The sequence below is a fragment of the Leuciscus leuciscus genome (assembly GCF_965113295.1).
Source record: "Leuciscus leuciscus genome assembly, chromosome: 12".
NCBI lineage: Eukaryota > Metazoa > Chordata > Actinopteri > Cypriniformes > Leuciscidae > Leuciscus > Leuciscus leuciscus.
The window spans coordinates 2,757,959-2,773,745 of NC_138736.1; the positions used below are offsets into that span (position 1 = coordinate 2,757,959).

Below are 15,787 nucleotides of genomic sequence, written 5' to 3' on the forward strand. Positions count from 1 at the left end.
AGAGGTCCAAATATGAGACGGTGCTGCGTTGTCATGGGAACATCCCAGGTGAAAATAATGAGGAAATTACATTGGCTTTCGTTGCTCCCTTCATCAAGTCTACATAATGGCACACAAGTGCCCCGCTCCCTCCAAAGTGCCCACGTCAAGGGCTCTGCCGTCTGCCCTTTTAAGGGAGTAACGTAAGGGCATAGGTAATGCTCACGAGCAATAAAAAACGTCCCAGTCGGGTCCGTCACTTATTGGGTTCCCCGGAAACATTTCCGTTGTGTTCTGTCCTATTTGCAGCGCGCTTCTGTATTTGGTTGTGTTGTGAACTTTTGCAGCGCGTTTCTGTATTTGGTTGTGTTGTGAACTTTTGCAGCGCGTTTCTGTATTTGGTTGTGTTGTGAGTATTTGGAGCACACGTGTGTTGTGAAACTGATGAAGATGTTTTCTTAATTTGCAGGTGTTTTTCTATTTGCATGTGTTTTCTTCAGTTGCAGCGCGTTGAGCTCTCTCGGCCACCGTATCTTCCCACTATTGACAGAAGTGAGAGGAAGAGGATCAGGCGTGACTTTTTACTGCGCCGAGTCGAAGTACTCCCAAAAGTGTTTGTGTTTGGTCACTCACTTCTAAATTCATTGCTGTTAGATACCATTGAATATACTGGGCTAAGCTAAGTGCTATCAAAGTGTCACCGCGCGCCAGAGCGATTAAGTTCACGCACTGAGACGAGAGAGGTATGTATCAACTCGTCTTAGTTAAGGGAATAACATAGTTTAATATGAAAAAAAGGTGGAGTATCCCTTTAAGACCAGCACATGCAAATTATAACCCAAACACACCTCCATCCAGTACGTATTGGATCATCCGGCTACGTCATCGTGCTATAGGCTGCAGCGAGGGGTGTCTCAAATATCAGCGTAAAGTAATATTAGTCCAGTCATTTTAAGCCAAAATGGGGGTCAACCTTGAACAAATTGCAACAGAAGCAAACTCAAACTGATTTTGTATCCTCAATATGTCCTGAGTAAGGAGAAGAAGAAAAAAGCCCCTAAGAATCCCATTAGGGGAAAGTTTCGAAAAAAACAAAACAAGTATAGGCTATTCATACGCCTATTCATTCTTTTTCTCACGTGAATAGGGTAAAAGTTTTAACCTTTAGATATCACCATGAAAATTACTGAGTTGATTACTTACATCAAGACAAACAAAAAATGTATTACAAGTTTTTTTGGAATTGTATGTTAATGGACAAACGGAGCATAATCTAATTAACGTTACGTATGCTAATTTGCATAAATACCACAACAGATCTAAACATTGGGTAAAGTCAGGTGAAAATGTCTTGTTGAATCTTATTGACACATAACAGTAAAATACTTAATGTTAAGGTCTGAATGGAACCCATTTAGGCTACCCATGAGCATTAATACAAAGAGGCAGGAAGAAGTACTTTAAACCAGTTATTGCATAGATGGGGTTTGGGGCTGGGTCCGTGGGACTGTCCTGCCTCTGTGTATTAATGCTCATGGGTAGCCTAAATGGGTTCCATAATTTGCATGGTGATATCTAAAGGTTAAAATATCTACCATATTTATTCACGTGAGAAAAAGAATGAATAGACGTACTGTATGAATAGGCTATATTTGGGTCTTTTTCGAAACTTTCCCCTAATGGGATTCTTCGGGACTTTTTACTCAGGACATATTGAGGATACAAAATCAGTTGAGTTTGCTTCTGTTGCAATTTGTTCAACCTTTTTTCATAAAATGACTGGACTATTATGTCTATTTGACAATAGTGATATATGACACAGCTCAAACAGAAGTCATTTTCAAACCAAGCACATTTCTGTTTGTTTAAGGCGGCGAATCCCAATCCAACTTAAACATGTTGAGAAACATGCACTATCTTTAATTTTTAACAAGGATGAAAACGAGGCTGTGAGAGATGGACATACCTCTTCAGTGGGTTGTACTATTATTTAATGTGTCTTTGGATTCTGCTTACGAAACACTGCAAAAATATATTTTCAAAAAATTGCGTAGACAAAAAAATTGAGCTGTGGAAAATTAAAAGTCATCTGGAGCTTTACACTTCTATTATATTATATTTAGTCTATCCCTCATACCTGTCACGGCGCTGCTGTGAATAAGGTCTATTCTCATTTGAAATTAAGGATGAGCGGGAGAGTCCAACCAATGGAAAGGGTTCAATATGATTATTTGTACACATTAACATCACACATACAAATGGGCAAATTGTTTTTGAAAGTTATGTGGTTTATTTCAAAACTATTTTATTTACAATGGTCATTTAATAATAAATATGACTTATTACATAATGTTAAAGTAGACCAACACCATGCCAAGGAAAGAGTACACCAAGTTCTTAATCAAGCTCTGTTATAAAAGTCAAGTTTATCAACCAACAAATGTTAGAGTAATGTAAATGAGTGCAATTAAAACAGTCTCATTTAAATACTGGAAAAAATATATTTTAACAGAGCGTAAACGTGAAGCTGGGGAAACTGTATTATACATTTAAAATAAAATGCAGTACTGAGAATTCAGTATCAAACCTTGCTCTATAATATACAGCATTATGAGATCCATAAACTATCAATTCATATGTAATTTAACACATGTATTAATAGAGGCCAGTATATTTCCCCTTCCTATACGTGTACGTATTCGCTATTGCAAGCCTAATGATCGGGTCATTCTAGAGAACACTTTCTAATGACCAAGTGATCGAAAAAAAAACTTTCAATTTAAAAAAAAAAATACTACTTTGAAAGAGAACAAATCTGTGAACAATATAATCCTAATTGTATTAGTGAACAACGTAAGCCTTAGTAACACAACAGTACTCTAATTGGATTTGAGGTTCCTTCATTGAAATCTAAAGAGACATAGGCAGAATAGGGGAAATGAAACAAAGGTTTGATAAAAAGCTGGTGAAGAGAAGATCACAGAGGAGCATTTAAGACGAGTGCAAGAAACGGTTGAAGGCGTTGTAGGCGGACTCCAGGTCAAACAGCATCTGGCGAACCTGGGAGTCATCCAGCTCATCAGATGCAGACATGCTGCTTAGTGTGGTCAACCTGTGAGGAACAAGACGACAGACCAGTACACTGAGAACTCACAGAAATCAGATCATGGATATAACCTGTTATCCAGGTTTACATGCAAACTAATAACAAGGGCTGGGAGAGAAAGAGAGTCCATTCACCGAACTATTGCGATTTTTTCGTTTACGATTTTAAAATCGATTTTTTAATTACAGAATCGATATTAATTCAAATTAAATTGCGTAATTTAATTGCTATATTGCGAGGTGGACAGAAGTTATCCACTTTTGTTGGAAATGTGTCGTTATCTATGAGTTTTAAGTGATGTAATATCACTCTCAAGCATCACAAGCTCAATTGTAATCATGCGTATCAATATATCGCAATACAAAAATGCAACAATATGTATCGAGGATAGTGACAATATGTATCGTGGATAGTGACAATATGTATCGTGGATAGTGACAATATGTATCGTGGATAGTGACAATATGTATCGTGGATAGTGACAATATGTATCGTGGATAGTGACAATGGCCCTCATTTATCATTCTTGCGTAGAAACGGGCGTATATGTTGGCGTAAGTTTATGCTTACACTCCTCTCATCGCCTGATTTATGAAGCTGTGCGTACCTTTGAAATCCAGGTGTACGCAATACCTGCCCTTGATAAATGCCGCGGCTGAAAACGATCGTCATTAGAATAACACGCCCCTATATATTCAAGTCTCCGCTTCCCCCACACCCTCATTTTACGCCATGGACACACGGAAGACAGCAAAGAAGAGAAACTTGGATGAGTTTGCATTCATCAATGCATCACAATGCATTATTTTACAGCACGTGTTTTGAAACAATTAGCATTTAATTTCGTATCACGTCACATGTATTGGGGTGTACAATAGTGATGATGATGTGATGTGGAGTACCATTCATTCACATTAATAATTGCATGACAATTTGTAATATTCTTCTCCTTATTATTATTATGATTTTTATTATTAATGACGCTTATTGTTATTTAGAAGAAGAATGTCGTTATTATTATTATTTAAAAGAAGAATGTTATTTTTATTATTTTGTCAGTCTGAATAATTTTTTGGTCATTGAAAGCCTTTCATTACTGAACCCAGTCCGCGCGCACCTGCCGGCCCTAACCCTGGCCTAACCATTGTTTCAAAGAATAGTACAATGGCGAGCGCGTCGAGTATAAACGCCTCGTCCGTTTGGGGAGGTGCGCGCGCAGTCTGCGGAGACTCGCGCTGCGGAGCCAGGCAAAAGTATAAACTTGAAACGTCAGGTAAAGCGCACAGGCTCGCAACTGAAGGAATACATATGCCTACAAATCAAATGCTTTGGTAAAGTCACACAAATTAAACATTGAAGTCCATGTTGCACAAAAATAAACACTGAAGTTTATAATTACTATGCTGTTGTTTTTTTCCAGTGGGTCATAATATATCATATCTTTTAGTTTGTCAGTGTGTTTTGTGGTGTTAGGAATTGTTTTTCTGCGCATTTCCGCACTAACTCAAAACGTGCGTACACCACCTCCTGAGCTGGCGTAGGATTTGAGCGTGCCGTACGCCAACGTCCATATTGATAAATCTCAAAGTCACCGTGGTTTTGGGTGTACACCAGGTGTACGCTGGAAATTTGGTGTACGCACTTTTGATAAATGAGGGCCAATATGTATCATAGATAGTGACAATATGTATCGTGGATAGTGACAATATGTATCATGGATAGTGACAATATGTATCATGGATAGTGACAATATGTATCGTGGATAGTGACAATATGTATCGTGGATAGTGACAATATGTATCGTGGATAGTGACAATATGTATCATGGATAGTGACAATATGTATCATAGATAGTGACAATATGTATCGTGGATAGTGACAATATGTATCATGGATAGTGACAATATGTATCATGGATAGTGACAATATGTATCATGGATAGGCATGTGCCGGTATCAAATTTTCATGCTGCGATTAATTGATTGAGCTTTTATCACGGTATACGGTATTATCACGATATTTTAATTGCTCAAGAGAAACGGATGGATTGGGGGGGATGTAGAAAAAAAAAAAACTTGCATCACAATAGGTGTAAATGTGATTGTCAAAACATTTGGTAACTAAACAGAATTTTACACAATTTTCACGATTTCAATTCAATTCTTGGGATTTGATTTCAATTTTGATTCAATATTGACTCTTTGGATAAATATTAGGTAGGCTACAGTAGATAGCCTACATGTTAATTTTTCTCAAGAAAACATACATATCACATAATGCTGTAAACATACAGAGAGCCCTGTCAGCTGGTATTATTAAAGGTTAAAAATTAAATTAAGTTAAATGTAATTTGGTTTTCATTATAATAACAATTATGACACAAGTAAAAATATAATACAAATGTAATATAGTGCACATATTTAGCAAAATACTCCTCTCTGACTATAGCTATTTTTTCTAGTCAACTAACGTGCTGGTCATTAAATGGCTTTCCTGAGGTAAATGTAACGTTCTGTGACATAATTGTTCACCTGCAGTTTTATTGCTTTTTCCGTGGTTGAAAAACACTGATTGATCGATATTATGTATGAGGCATAAATAAATACCTTTCGGTAAGTTGTACTGTATCTTTAAATAAAAAGTAACAGATGATCGGTTTACTTGAACTGAGGCGCTACAGCGATCGGTCACGTCACATTTACAAGCGCCAAAACGGTATTTATTGTCTGAATTTCGTAATAAAATGGACAGAACCTGAGAATTTTTTCATATCAAAGGTAACCTGCTCTGTCTAGTCTGTCGGTGTCAGTGTCCTTTTTGCTCCGCGATTTTTCTCTGCGTGAGAAAATGGATATGTGGCGCGAGAGCGTGTGTAAAGTGTAAATTGCGTGAGTCTCACGCTGAATGCGTAGAGTTGACAGCCCTGCTTTTAGAAGGGGGATAAATCGTCGGCAGCGTTCCTCCTTCCGCCATGCTTCTTCTCCATGTGAGGATTCATTATATTAGACTAGAGTGCGCACTGCGCCGCATGCACACAGCGCTTCTACATGTGGGGATTGTTTACATCAGAGTGCGCACGTGTTTCGTGCAGCATATACGCAGTGTTTGTTTAAGCGGTTGATGGAAAATAAGTTAATGCGCGTTCTGTAAATATAAATTCTGATCTATTATTTTTCACGGTATTTTTAAGTGCCCACGATAACAATATCGTGCATATTCATTACCGCGATTTATCGCATTACCGAATACCGGCACATGTCTAATCGTGGATAGTGACAATATGTATCGTGGATAGTGACAATATGTATCATAGATAGTGACCATATGTATCGTGGATAGTGACAATATGTATCATAGATAGTGACCATATGTATCGTGGATCGTGACAATATGTATCGTGGATAGTGACAATATGTATCATAGATAGTGACCATATGTATCGTGGATAGTGACAATATGTATCATAGATAGTGACCATATGTATCGTGGATCGTGACAATATGTATCGTGGATAGTGACAATATGTATCATAGATAGTGACCATATGTATCGTGGATAGTGACAATATGTATCGTGGATAGTGACAATATGTATCGTGGATAGTGACAATATGTATCATAGATAGTGACCATATGTATCGTGGATAGTGACAATATGTATCATAGATAGTGACCATATGTATCGTGGATAGTGACAATATGTATCGTGGATAGTGACAATATGTATCATAGATAGTGACCATATGTATCGTGGATAGTGACAATATGTATCATAGATAGTGACCATATGTATCGTGGATAGTGACAATATGTATCGTGGATAGTGACAATATGTATCATAGATAGTGACCATATGTATCGAGGATAGTGACAATATGTATCATAGATAGTGACCATATGTATCGTGGATAGTGACAATATGTATCATAGATAGTGACCATATGTATCGTGGATAGTGACAATATGTATCGTGGATAGTGACAATATGTCAATATGCCACATGAATATTTTTATTCTGGCGTCTCTATTGTCCTGTGTTTTGGGTTATCAACACCAAGTCCAAGTCTAATCATTTACACACACAATGTAATACCATCAACAGTTCATTTTTTGTTAACCTTTTACCATATGTCTTGGAGTATCGCAATAATATCGTATCGTGAGATCAGTATTGTGAGTTCAGTATCGTTGTGATATGTATTTAATCGTGACATGAGGGTATTGCTACACCCCTAAGTGTTTCCCATATATTTTTGGTGGCCCGCCACGATATCAATAAACTATAATTTATTCCTGAGATCAAAGCTGAATTTGAATTTTTCAGCATCATTACTCCAGTCTTCAGTGTCACATGATCCTTCAGAAATCATTCTAATATGATGATTTGCTGCTCAAGAAACATTTATGATTATCATCAATGTTGAAAACTATATTTTTGTGGAAAACGTGATGCATCTATTTTTTCAGGATTCTTTGATTAGAAAGTTCACAAGAACAGCATTTATTTGAAATAGAATCTTTTGTAACATTTTAAATGTCTTCACTGTTGCTTTTGATTGATTTTATGCATCCTTGCTGAATAAAAGTATTAAATGTCTTTCCCTAAAATGAATCTAGGCTCACCAGAGGCTGACTTTGTCTTTGGCCTCTGAATCTGGAGGCATGTTGCTCATCCGGTTCATGGTCTCCATGAGCTCCCGCAGATCAGGCTGGATCTACAAAACAATATTCTCACTCATATAATCAAACCATAAAATCAGGGAAACTTAAAGGGATATTTCACCGCTGGAAAGATGAATGTGTATTTAAATTGGGTCATTTATGTAGTAGAAATGTGAAATTATTTTAGAAGTTGGTGCCTTCTAGACTGAGAAAAGCCAGAAAATGTATGTTTGGCTCATGTGGATGAAAGACTACAACTCCCAGAATGCACTTGCTTCACTGCCCTATGAGGCCACTCCCAAGCCACGCCTACCGGTTACAGAGGGCAGTATCGGGAGAAATGATACAACTAGGCTACTAGTCGACTTGAAACTGAAAAGACGGCGTTTTATCGTGAGATCCCCCTATGGGCGGGTTGAAGACATGCGGAACGAGCTCCTCCTATTGGCTGTAGTCTCTCGCCTCTGGACAAAAGAGTCTCAGATGAGCTAAATGACGAGTTTTGCATCATCAGAGCCGTTTTTTCCAGACACACAATACAGAAATCTCTCGTCTCAGGGGCGACATGAGGGAGGGAAGCACGGTCATGCGAAAATACTACCGGGTTTCTACTGATACAAAGCTTAATGCTAATCGGTGAAGTATCCCTTTAATACATTGTGTTAATCTAATTAAGCTGATGTTGTCAGTGAAATGACTACCTCATCCATGGCACGAATCTCAAGTCGAAGTTTGTCCATCACTGTGATAAAGAGCTGCACGGGAGAAACACAAAGGTTAATAAACATTGTATAGGAGCAGATCTTGCCACTTATTATCAATGCTAAGTATTTATTTTATGCAACACATACTCTCCTGTGACAAATTACATTTGGCATTATTTATTCTAGTCTGAGCAAATCTACTTAATGCAGCTGCTGGAACAAGAAGGAAACCTCCGTGCTCACTCGATAAACACTGGCTTTAACTCAAGAAAAGCTATTAATTCGAGGCTGCATTAAAGAAACACGCCGACTTTTGGGGACTTTATCTTATTCAGCGTATCGCCCAGAGTTAGATAAGTCCATACTAACCCTTTTCATCAATATAGTTCCCAGTATGTATACGTTTAGAAGATGGCTGTGTCTCATGTGACCTTGTTATTTGTACACACTGTGACTATACAAATCACAACATGTAAATAGGAAAATGTTGGCGTTATTTTGTCACTTATTGGGAGCAGTATGCTAGCTGGAGCCGTTTACCTCCAGTCTTTGTGCTAAGCTAGGCTAGCGGTGGGTGCGTCAGACAGAGTTACGGCACGCACGGAGATGAGAAGGGTATGTGTGGACTTATCTAACTCTGGGGGATACGGGGAATAAGCTAAAGTCCCAAAAAGTCGGCGTGTTCCTTTTTAGAGTTCAAGATACATACAGAAACAATGTCTGCAATGCAGCGGTTCAGGTTGCCCTTGTCATCCTTAATGGTGATTGGTCGATCCTCTTTAATCCTCTCCATAGCCAGTGGACAGTCCAGCTGTCAGAGACACAAGAGAAAACATATGATTGATATACAGTCAAACCAAATTTTTTTCAGACACCTTCAACATTTCTCACATTATCACAGTTTATTCGCTATAGTTTAGAAAATGGTAATAAAATATGACGAGAACTTCTGTCCTTCTGTTAGACTGTCTCACACATGAATTATGATGAATATCTGTCAGCTGTTAAATTTAACTACACAATTAGATAATACCAGTTTAGCTCAACCAATCACCAAGCAATGCTTCATTTTGTTCAGTCTGTGTGTAAAAAGAGCATTAGCAATTAAAGACAAAACACTTCAGCAAAACATGATCAGCTCAAAGTGTCCCAATCATTTTTGGTCCCAAATGTTTATAAATGTTACTGGTAGTCACTGAATGAAGAATATATGGGTATAATATGTCACCGTTTACTTTATCTTGCTCTCCTCACTTACATAAATGAACTATAGTGTCCTGCACACACTACACTACACTAGTAAAAAAATATCAAAAATGATATCTGGTGTGTGAATAATGTTTGGGTTTGACTGTATATAGTGGTGCACTGGACCAATACATCACTAAACAAAGATACAAAGAGACAAAGAATTTAGAGTTACTTATCAGTAAAATAAACTATACCCTGTATTTCCGACAGAAGTCATCGATGGAGCCCACATCTGATCCCTGGACTTGTTTGAAAGCAGCCTTGTACTGGACAAGCAATCTTGAGCAAGCTCCTGTATATCTGAGAAAACAAAGCAAATATTTATTATATATGGACAGATAATGTGTCAGTAAGGGTGGGGTCACGTTAGCGGAAGTTCACAGGCAAAAAAGGGCCATTGAAACAAAAAAGTTTAATTAACAATATATGGCGTATCCTGTGTTTTTCATTCTTGGTATTCATCCAGATAACTGGAATATTAAAAAGGACACTCAAGCATTAACAGACATGTGTATTCTACATGTCAAACGGCTCATCGCCATTTATTGGAAAAAGACAGAAACCTACTATAGTTTGACGGTTAAGAGAAATATCTTCATGCATTGCAATGGAGAAGATAACCTCTATTCTTAAGGCTAAAGCAGATTTAAGAGGGTCTGGAGTCCCTTTTTATTATTTATTGAACATGGGGATATTAATGATATAATAGAGGAGGAGCAAAAAGCTTGATTGGGTATTATATTCATATGAAAATATATTTTAATGTGCACTATATTTACCCTTATCATATCTGTGGCTATTATTGATTGCAATGTATTGTTAACTCTGACTTCCAAAGTAAATATTGTATTATCCAGTGTTGGTTTGTGCTATTGCACTTTTCATGTAATATGAGCCCCGGTGTTTGTTTGTTTTTGTACATATGTATTTGTTCAAGAAAATGTAATAAAAAAAAACAGCATTTAAAAAGAAGAGGGGAAATAAAAGGACCATTGTCTCTTGTCAATAGAATAGCGATGTATAAAGCCTAGCTCACACAAGTCACTTTCATAGATATTTTGCATGGATTCCTATTGTAACGACTGGACTTTGCCTGAGAAAATCGCTGAACTACAGTGAATGTGACCATACCTTAAATTATAACATTTTGCACAAAGTAACTCACTCGTTTGGAGTCACGCAGTCCTTAATGTAGGCTTTTTCCAGCGCCTGGAGGGTTTTGACCACAGCAAACAACTCTGCCATGTTGTCATACCTTTCAAAATGAAGTAAAAAGGACATTAAATGCAACCCAATCACATTATCAGCATCAGACATTGTCTTTACGGTGACATAATAAATAAAGAAGCTCAAGAATAGCCCCAGCTGAACAACATGATGTCAAGTAACTTACTTTTCCCTTTCTCTGGCATTTTTGTACAATTTCACTTCCTGTAACAGACAAAGACAGTCATTTAAAGAAGAAAATAAATGACAGTGAGTGCATTATTAAAATAAAAACAGTGCACAATCTAACATTTTACCTCATACAGTTCTTGCTTGTTGGCAGGGGCTGGTTAAGTTAAAGCAGAAAGGGAAAACAGAGATATGAAATCCTGATAATAATATGTGAAAATATGAAAGAATGAGATGCTTAGATTGATTTTTCCCGTCTCACCTCCTCCCATCACTCCAGAAGAAGGTATTCCATGAAACATGATGAACTACAAAACAATCAAGAGACAATCAGATCATTATGTTTTTGCTTTAGCCACGAGACAGTACTTTTCTCAAAGAAACGAATGATTGTTTATCAAAACGTACAGATCTGATCTCAAACACAGGAAATACCATTCAAACTTATAGAGAGACAGACAACATGTGTGACTAAACAGATTTTAGACATTAAACGAGCTGTTTGACGCAAGGTGAATGGTGGATCGAGTTCTTTATACAACAGCTGATTTTGTTTTGTTTATTTCGTGAGCGATGCTAGCTCAGGCAACTAGCTTCGATTTAGCCTTCATTCCGCTGAACGTGTAAACGCCACATTGATGTCTTTCACTAATTCGCACCTTATATAAGTATATAACGTTAATGTGATTATGAAATTACGTATTATTAAAACATTAAAGTGGTTTTTAACACAAAAAACGCACCAGGAAGATAAAAAAAGAATTCGCTCACCCTTATATTGACGTCACCACTGCAAACTGACGTGACGTCGCCGGATGATTTCGTAACATCCTGTTTTATTTTATTTCTTCATTACAACAATATGCTTATGCAAATATATTTAATCTCAACTCTAAAGTGATAGGAATAATTATTTATTCCATTTGACATTCAAAGAAAACTAAAATGTATGCCCAAGTTTCATGGTGAGGGTTGCCAAGTCCCTCTAATATTTCCACACTGCTAAATAAACCGTGCTTTATTGACTCAGTTATGAAATACAACTACTTTATAGTATAGTATATTATATATTTATTTAAATTATCATTCAAAGAACACTAACATTTATGCGCACGTTTCATGCTAAGGGTTGCCAAGACCCTTTAATATTTCCACACTAGTAAATATACCAGCTTTATTGACTCAGTTATGAAATATAACTACTTTATAGAATAATAACTGTTTTATATAGTATATTATTTAATTATTTAATTTAACATTCAAAGTAAACTAACATTTATTACGTGTACGTTTCGGTGAGGGTTGACATTGCCAAGTCTCTTTAATATTTCCACACTAATAAATATACCACCTTTATTGACTCAGTTATGAAATATAACTACTTTATAGAATAATAACTGTTTTATATAGTATATTATTTAATTAATTAATTTAACATTCAAAGTAAACTAACATTTATTACGTGTACGTTTCGGTGAGGGTTGCCATTGCCAAGTCCCTTTAATATTTCCACACTAATACCAGCTTTATTGACTCAGTTTATGAAATTTGAATAGCTTTTATAGCATAGTAACTGTTCTATATAGTAGCCTATAATATACATTATCGGAAGACAATCATCTTCATCATTATAACCAGTGCTATTAATAAATACGGATATGTCAGTGATTCGCGAGAACACTTGGCAACCCGAGAGTCTCTTTGAATCAATGGTCGCGCGGGAAGGACTAGATGCAGTAAACAGAGAATCTCGAGGAGTTATATATAAACATAAGTAAAATACGACTTTCTAAACCTTATCAATAATCACCTGTTTATTATGAGATTGTCAGCGAATGATATGCTCCACATATAGCCCGCGTCTGATTGTCTGAGTGCGTGAGAGATTTGTAAACACAGAATGAAATCCACCAAGAGCACTAAAGCGAAACCGGCGAAAGAAGAAGAGTGTGGGATATGGCTCGACACAAAAGAGTTAAAGGAGAAGAAACAACAGGTAACACAATTAAATACATGCTATTATACCAGATTTAACTTATTGCAGTTGTATTTGATGTATATATTCCCTTTGTCTCCTTCAGCTGACCCGCCCGATGATCTCCAGACTGACTCTGAGTTTCACTCAGACTAAACTCCACAGGCCCGTCACGAGACAGAGCGTTATATCATCCTTCTTTACTCACACACACACAGGTGACGCATTACACAACTTCATCCTCATACTCTATTATATTATATATATATTGGTATCGTTAACTATATAAATAACTCTGGTGTGAGTGTGTGTTCAATAATTTGTGTGTGTACTACTGTACAGTTTGTTTGTGTGTTCAATTTGTGTGTGTGTGTGTGTGTGTGTGTGTGTGTGTGTGTGTTCAGTTTGTGTGAGTGTAAGGGTGTGTGTGTTCAGTTTATGTGTGTTCAGTTTGTGTGTGTGTGTGTGTTCAGTTTGTGTGTGTGTGATTGTGTATGTGTTCAGTTTGTGTGTGTGTGATTGTGTATGTGTTCAGTTTGTGAGTGTAAGGGTGTGTGTGTTCAGTTTATGTGTGTTCAGTTTGTGTGTGTGTGTTCAGTTTGTGTGTGTATGTGTGTGTGTGTGTGTGTGTGTGTGTGTGTGTGTGTGTGTGTGTGTGTGTGTGTACACGGGTTATTATAGTTAACTGAAACTTTTTAGTTAAAAAAAACACATTTCTGTTGCATGAAATAAAATAATAGTTAATAACTTATTTCAGCTGCTGCCGCTTTCATTGAGTTTAACCTGCTGCACTAAAACTACTAAAAGTAAACATAAAAATGAATAAAAAATATACAATAAAAAAAAACATGCAACAAAATTACTAAAACTATAATAGTATCTCAATGATCCTAAAATAGCACTAACACACACACACACACACACACACACACACACACACACACACACATCTTTAATGTGATGATAAACAGTTTAAGCTGAATTCTGGTGTTTCTGTGCTCAGACCTGAACAGAAGGACGACTCACACCGGGACGACACACACCGGGACGACACACTCCAGGACGACTCACACCGGGACGACACACTCCAGGACGACACACACCGGGACGACACACACACACACCGGGACGTCACACACCGGGAACAAACGCAAACATGGCTTGACCTCGGACTCGACCTGTCAATCATCTGAGCTGGACCTGCAGACCCGGGACGGAGATTGTGACGGATCGTCAGACAGGGACCGGAAAGAGCAGCGTTTCTTCCATTTAATACGCGGAGGAGAGTCGGAGAACGAGGAACCTCCTGGAAAGAGGAGACATGTTGCCCATTATATACAAGAATATGACCAAACTGTGTTAAAGACACAAGAACATCACAATAACGAAGAGAACCCAGATAACATGGTTCATCATGGAGGTCATAAAGCCACAGATAAGGGGCGTGTCTTAACCTCTCGACCTGTCAATCAAACCCACAGGAGATGGAGTGCCGAGTGCAGAGCTGAAGCGTCGCCCATCAGACGCACGGGAAAGGAGAATCACTGGCCTGGATCTGGTCCTGCTTTTAAACCACAGATCGTTTCCAGTCCAGCCAAGAGCAGGCTGAAGGAGAAACACACACTTCTCTCCCCTGAGTGTGTGAGCGCAGGAGAAACTCTTGCTTCGCTGTTCACGCAGGACTCGGAGGGTTTGTGTGTGATCGCTCATCGAGACCAGCACTCGCTGGAGGAGCGCAGGAGTTACAGTGTGTGTGCTTCAGTACAAGAGGAGGAAGAGGAGGAGGAGGAGGAGATGCTGTTCACTCAGGACTCAGAGGGAAACATGGTCATCAAGCACTGAACACGTGTGTGTGTGTGTGTGTGTGTGTGTGTGTGTGTGTGTGTGTGTGTGTGTGTGTGTGTGTGTGTGTGTGTGTGCTTCAGTACAAGAGGAGGAAGAGGAGGAGATGCTGTTCACTCAGGACTCAGAGGGAAACATGGTCATCAAGCACTGAACACTGTGTGTGTGTGTGTGTGTGTGTGTGTGTGTGTGTGTGTGTGTGTGTGTGTGTGTGTGTGCTTCAGTACAAGAGGAGGAGGAGATACTGTTCACTCAGGACTCAGAGGGAAACATGGTCATCAAGCACTGAGTGTGTTGTGTAATGACTCGTGTCTGCCAGCAGAGGGCGGAGTGTGTTGTGTAATGACTCGTGTCTGCCAGCAGAGGGCGGAGTGTGTTGTGTAATGACTCGTGTCTGCCAGCAGAGGGCGGAGTGTGTTGTGTAATGACTCGTGTCTGCCAGCAGAGGGCGGAGTGTGTTGTGTAATGACTCGTGTCTGCCAGCAGAGGGCGGAGTGTGTTGTGTAATGACTCGTGTCTGCCAGCAGAGGGCAGAGTGTGTTGTGTAATGACTCGTGTCTGCCAGCAGAGGGCAGAGTGTGTTGTGTAATGACTCGTGTCTGCCAGCAGAGGGCAGAGTGTGTTGTGTAATGACTCGTGTCTGCCAGCAGAGGGCAGAGTGTGTTGTGTAATGACTTGTGTCTGCCAGCAGAGGGCAGAGTGTGTTTACTGTCTCTGATGAATCATGAACGCTGTGCTTATAGAATCCGACTATATCTTTGAATGGTGTGTGTCACATTAATAAACATAAGCTCTATCACTTTAAGTTAGTTTATATTTTGTATTTCTTCAGATTTCCAGAATACTTCACATTCTGCTCTTGTTTGCTCATTAA

At 38.4% G+C, this 15,787-nt stretch overlaps 2 protein-coding genes across 4 annotated transcripts; one reads left to right on the forward strand and one right to left on the reverse strand.

Annotated features, from left to right (window-relative positions):
- Positions 1-2,246: 2,246 nt before the first annotated feature.
- Positions 2,247-11,925, reverse strand: vps28 (VPS28 subunit of ESCRT-I). 3 transcript variants are annotated; one of them, XM_082185990.1, is made up of 10 exons: positions 11,868-11,925; positions 11,359-11,404; positions 11,225-11,253; positions 11,095-11,132; positions 10,867-10,956; positions 9,896-10,001; positions 9,160-9,261; positions 8,448-8,501; positions 7,708-7,799; positions 2,247-3,091 (listed from the first exon to the last, which is right to left on the reverse strand). In XM_082185990.1, the coding sequence occupies exons 2-10, from the start codon at positions 11,396-11,398 to the stop codon at positions 2,971-2,973; spliced, it is 672 nt and encodes a 223-aa protein (XP_082042116.1). In that variant the 5' UTR covers positions 11,399-11,404; positions 11,868-11,925; the 3' UTR covers positions 2,247-2,970. The 3 variants fall into 3 exon arrangements, with proteins under 3 accessions (XP_082042116.1, XP_082042117.1, XP_082042115.1); XM_082185991.1 differs by lacking the exon at positions 11,868-11,925 and adding an exon at positions 11,840-11,857; XM_082185989.1 differs by lacking the exon at positions 11,868-11,925 and adding an exon at positions 11,505-11,801.
- Positions 11,926-12,802: 877 nt separating this feature from the next.
- On the forward strand, positions 12,803-15,718 carry aunip (aurora kinase A and ninein interacting protein). The gene is made up of 4 exons (XM_082185959.1): positions 12,803-13,092; positions 13,178-13,289; positions 14,075-14,957; positions 15,138-15,718. The coding sequence occupies exons 1-3, from the start codon at positions 12,997-12,999 to the stop codon at positions 14,911-14,913; spliced, it is 1,047 nt and encodes a 348-aa protein (XP_082042085.1). The 5' UTR covers positions 12,803-12,996; the 3' UTR covers positions 14,914-14,957; positions 15,138-15,718.
- The last annotated feature ends 69 nt before the right edge of the window (positions 15,719-15,787 follow it).

What these genes read in the sequence shown, in the direction of transcription:
- vps28 (XM_082185989.1), bottom strand. Translation starts at nt 11,534, where the DNA reads ATGGTATTTCCTGTGTTTGAGATCAGATCT. An exon ending in AATGCCAGAGAAAGGGAAAA is followed by an intron (nt 10,957 to 11,094) that starts GTAAGTTACTTG and finishes TCATTTTGAAAG; the next exon opens with GTATGACAACATGGCAGAGT. An exon ending in ACTTCTGTCGGAAATACAGG is followed by an intron (nt 9,262 to 9,895) that starts GTATAGTTTATT and finishes TGTCTCTGACAG; the next exon opens with CTGGACTGTCCACTGGCTAT.
- aunip (XM_082185959.1), top strand. Translation starts at nt 12,997, where the DNA reads ATGAAATCCACCAAGAGCACTAAAGCGAAACCGGCGAAAGAAGAAGAG. An exon ending in TAAAGGAGAAGAAACAACAG is followed by an intron (nt 13,093 to 13,177) that starts GTAACACAATTA and finishes TGTCTCCTTCAG; the next exon opens with CTGACCCGCCCGATGATCTC. An exon ending in CTTTACTCACACACACACAG is followed by an intron (nt 13,290 to 14,074) that starts GTGACGCATTAC and finishes TTCTGTGCTCAG; the next exon opens with ACCTGAACAGAAGGACGACT.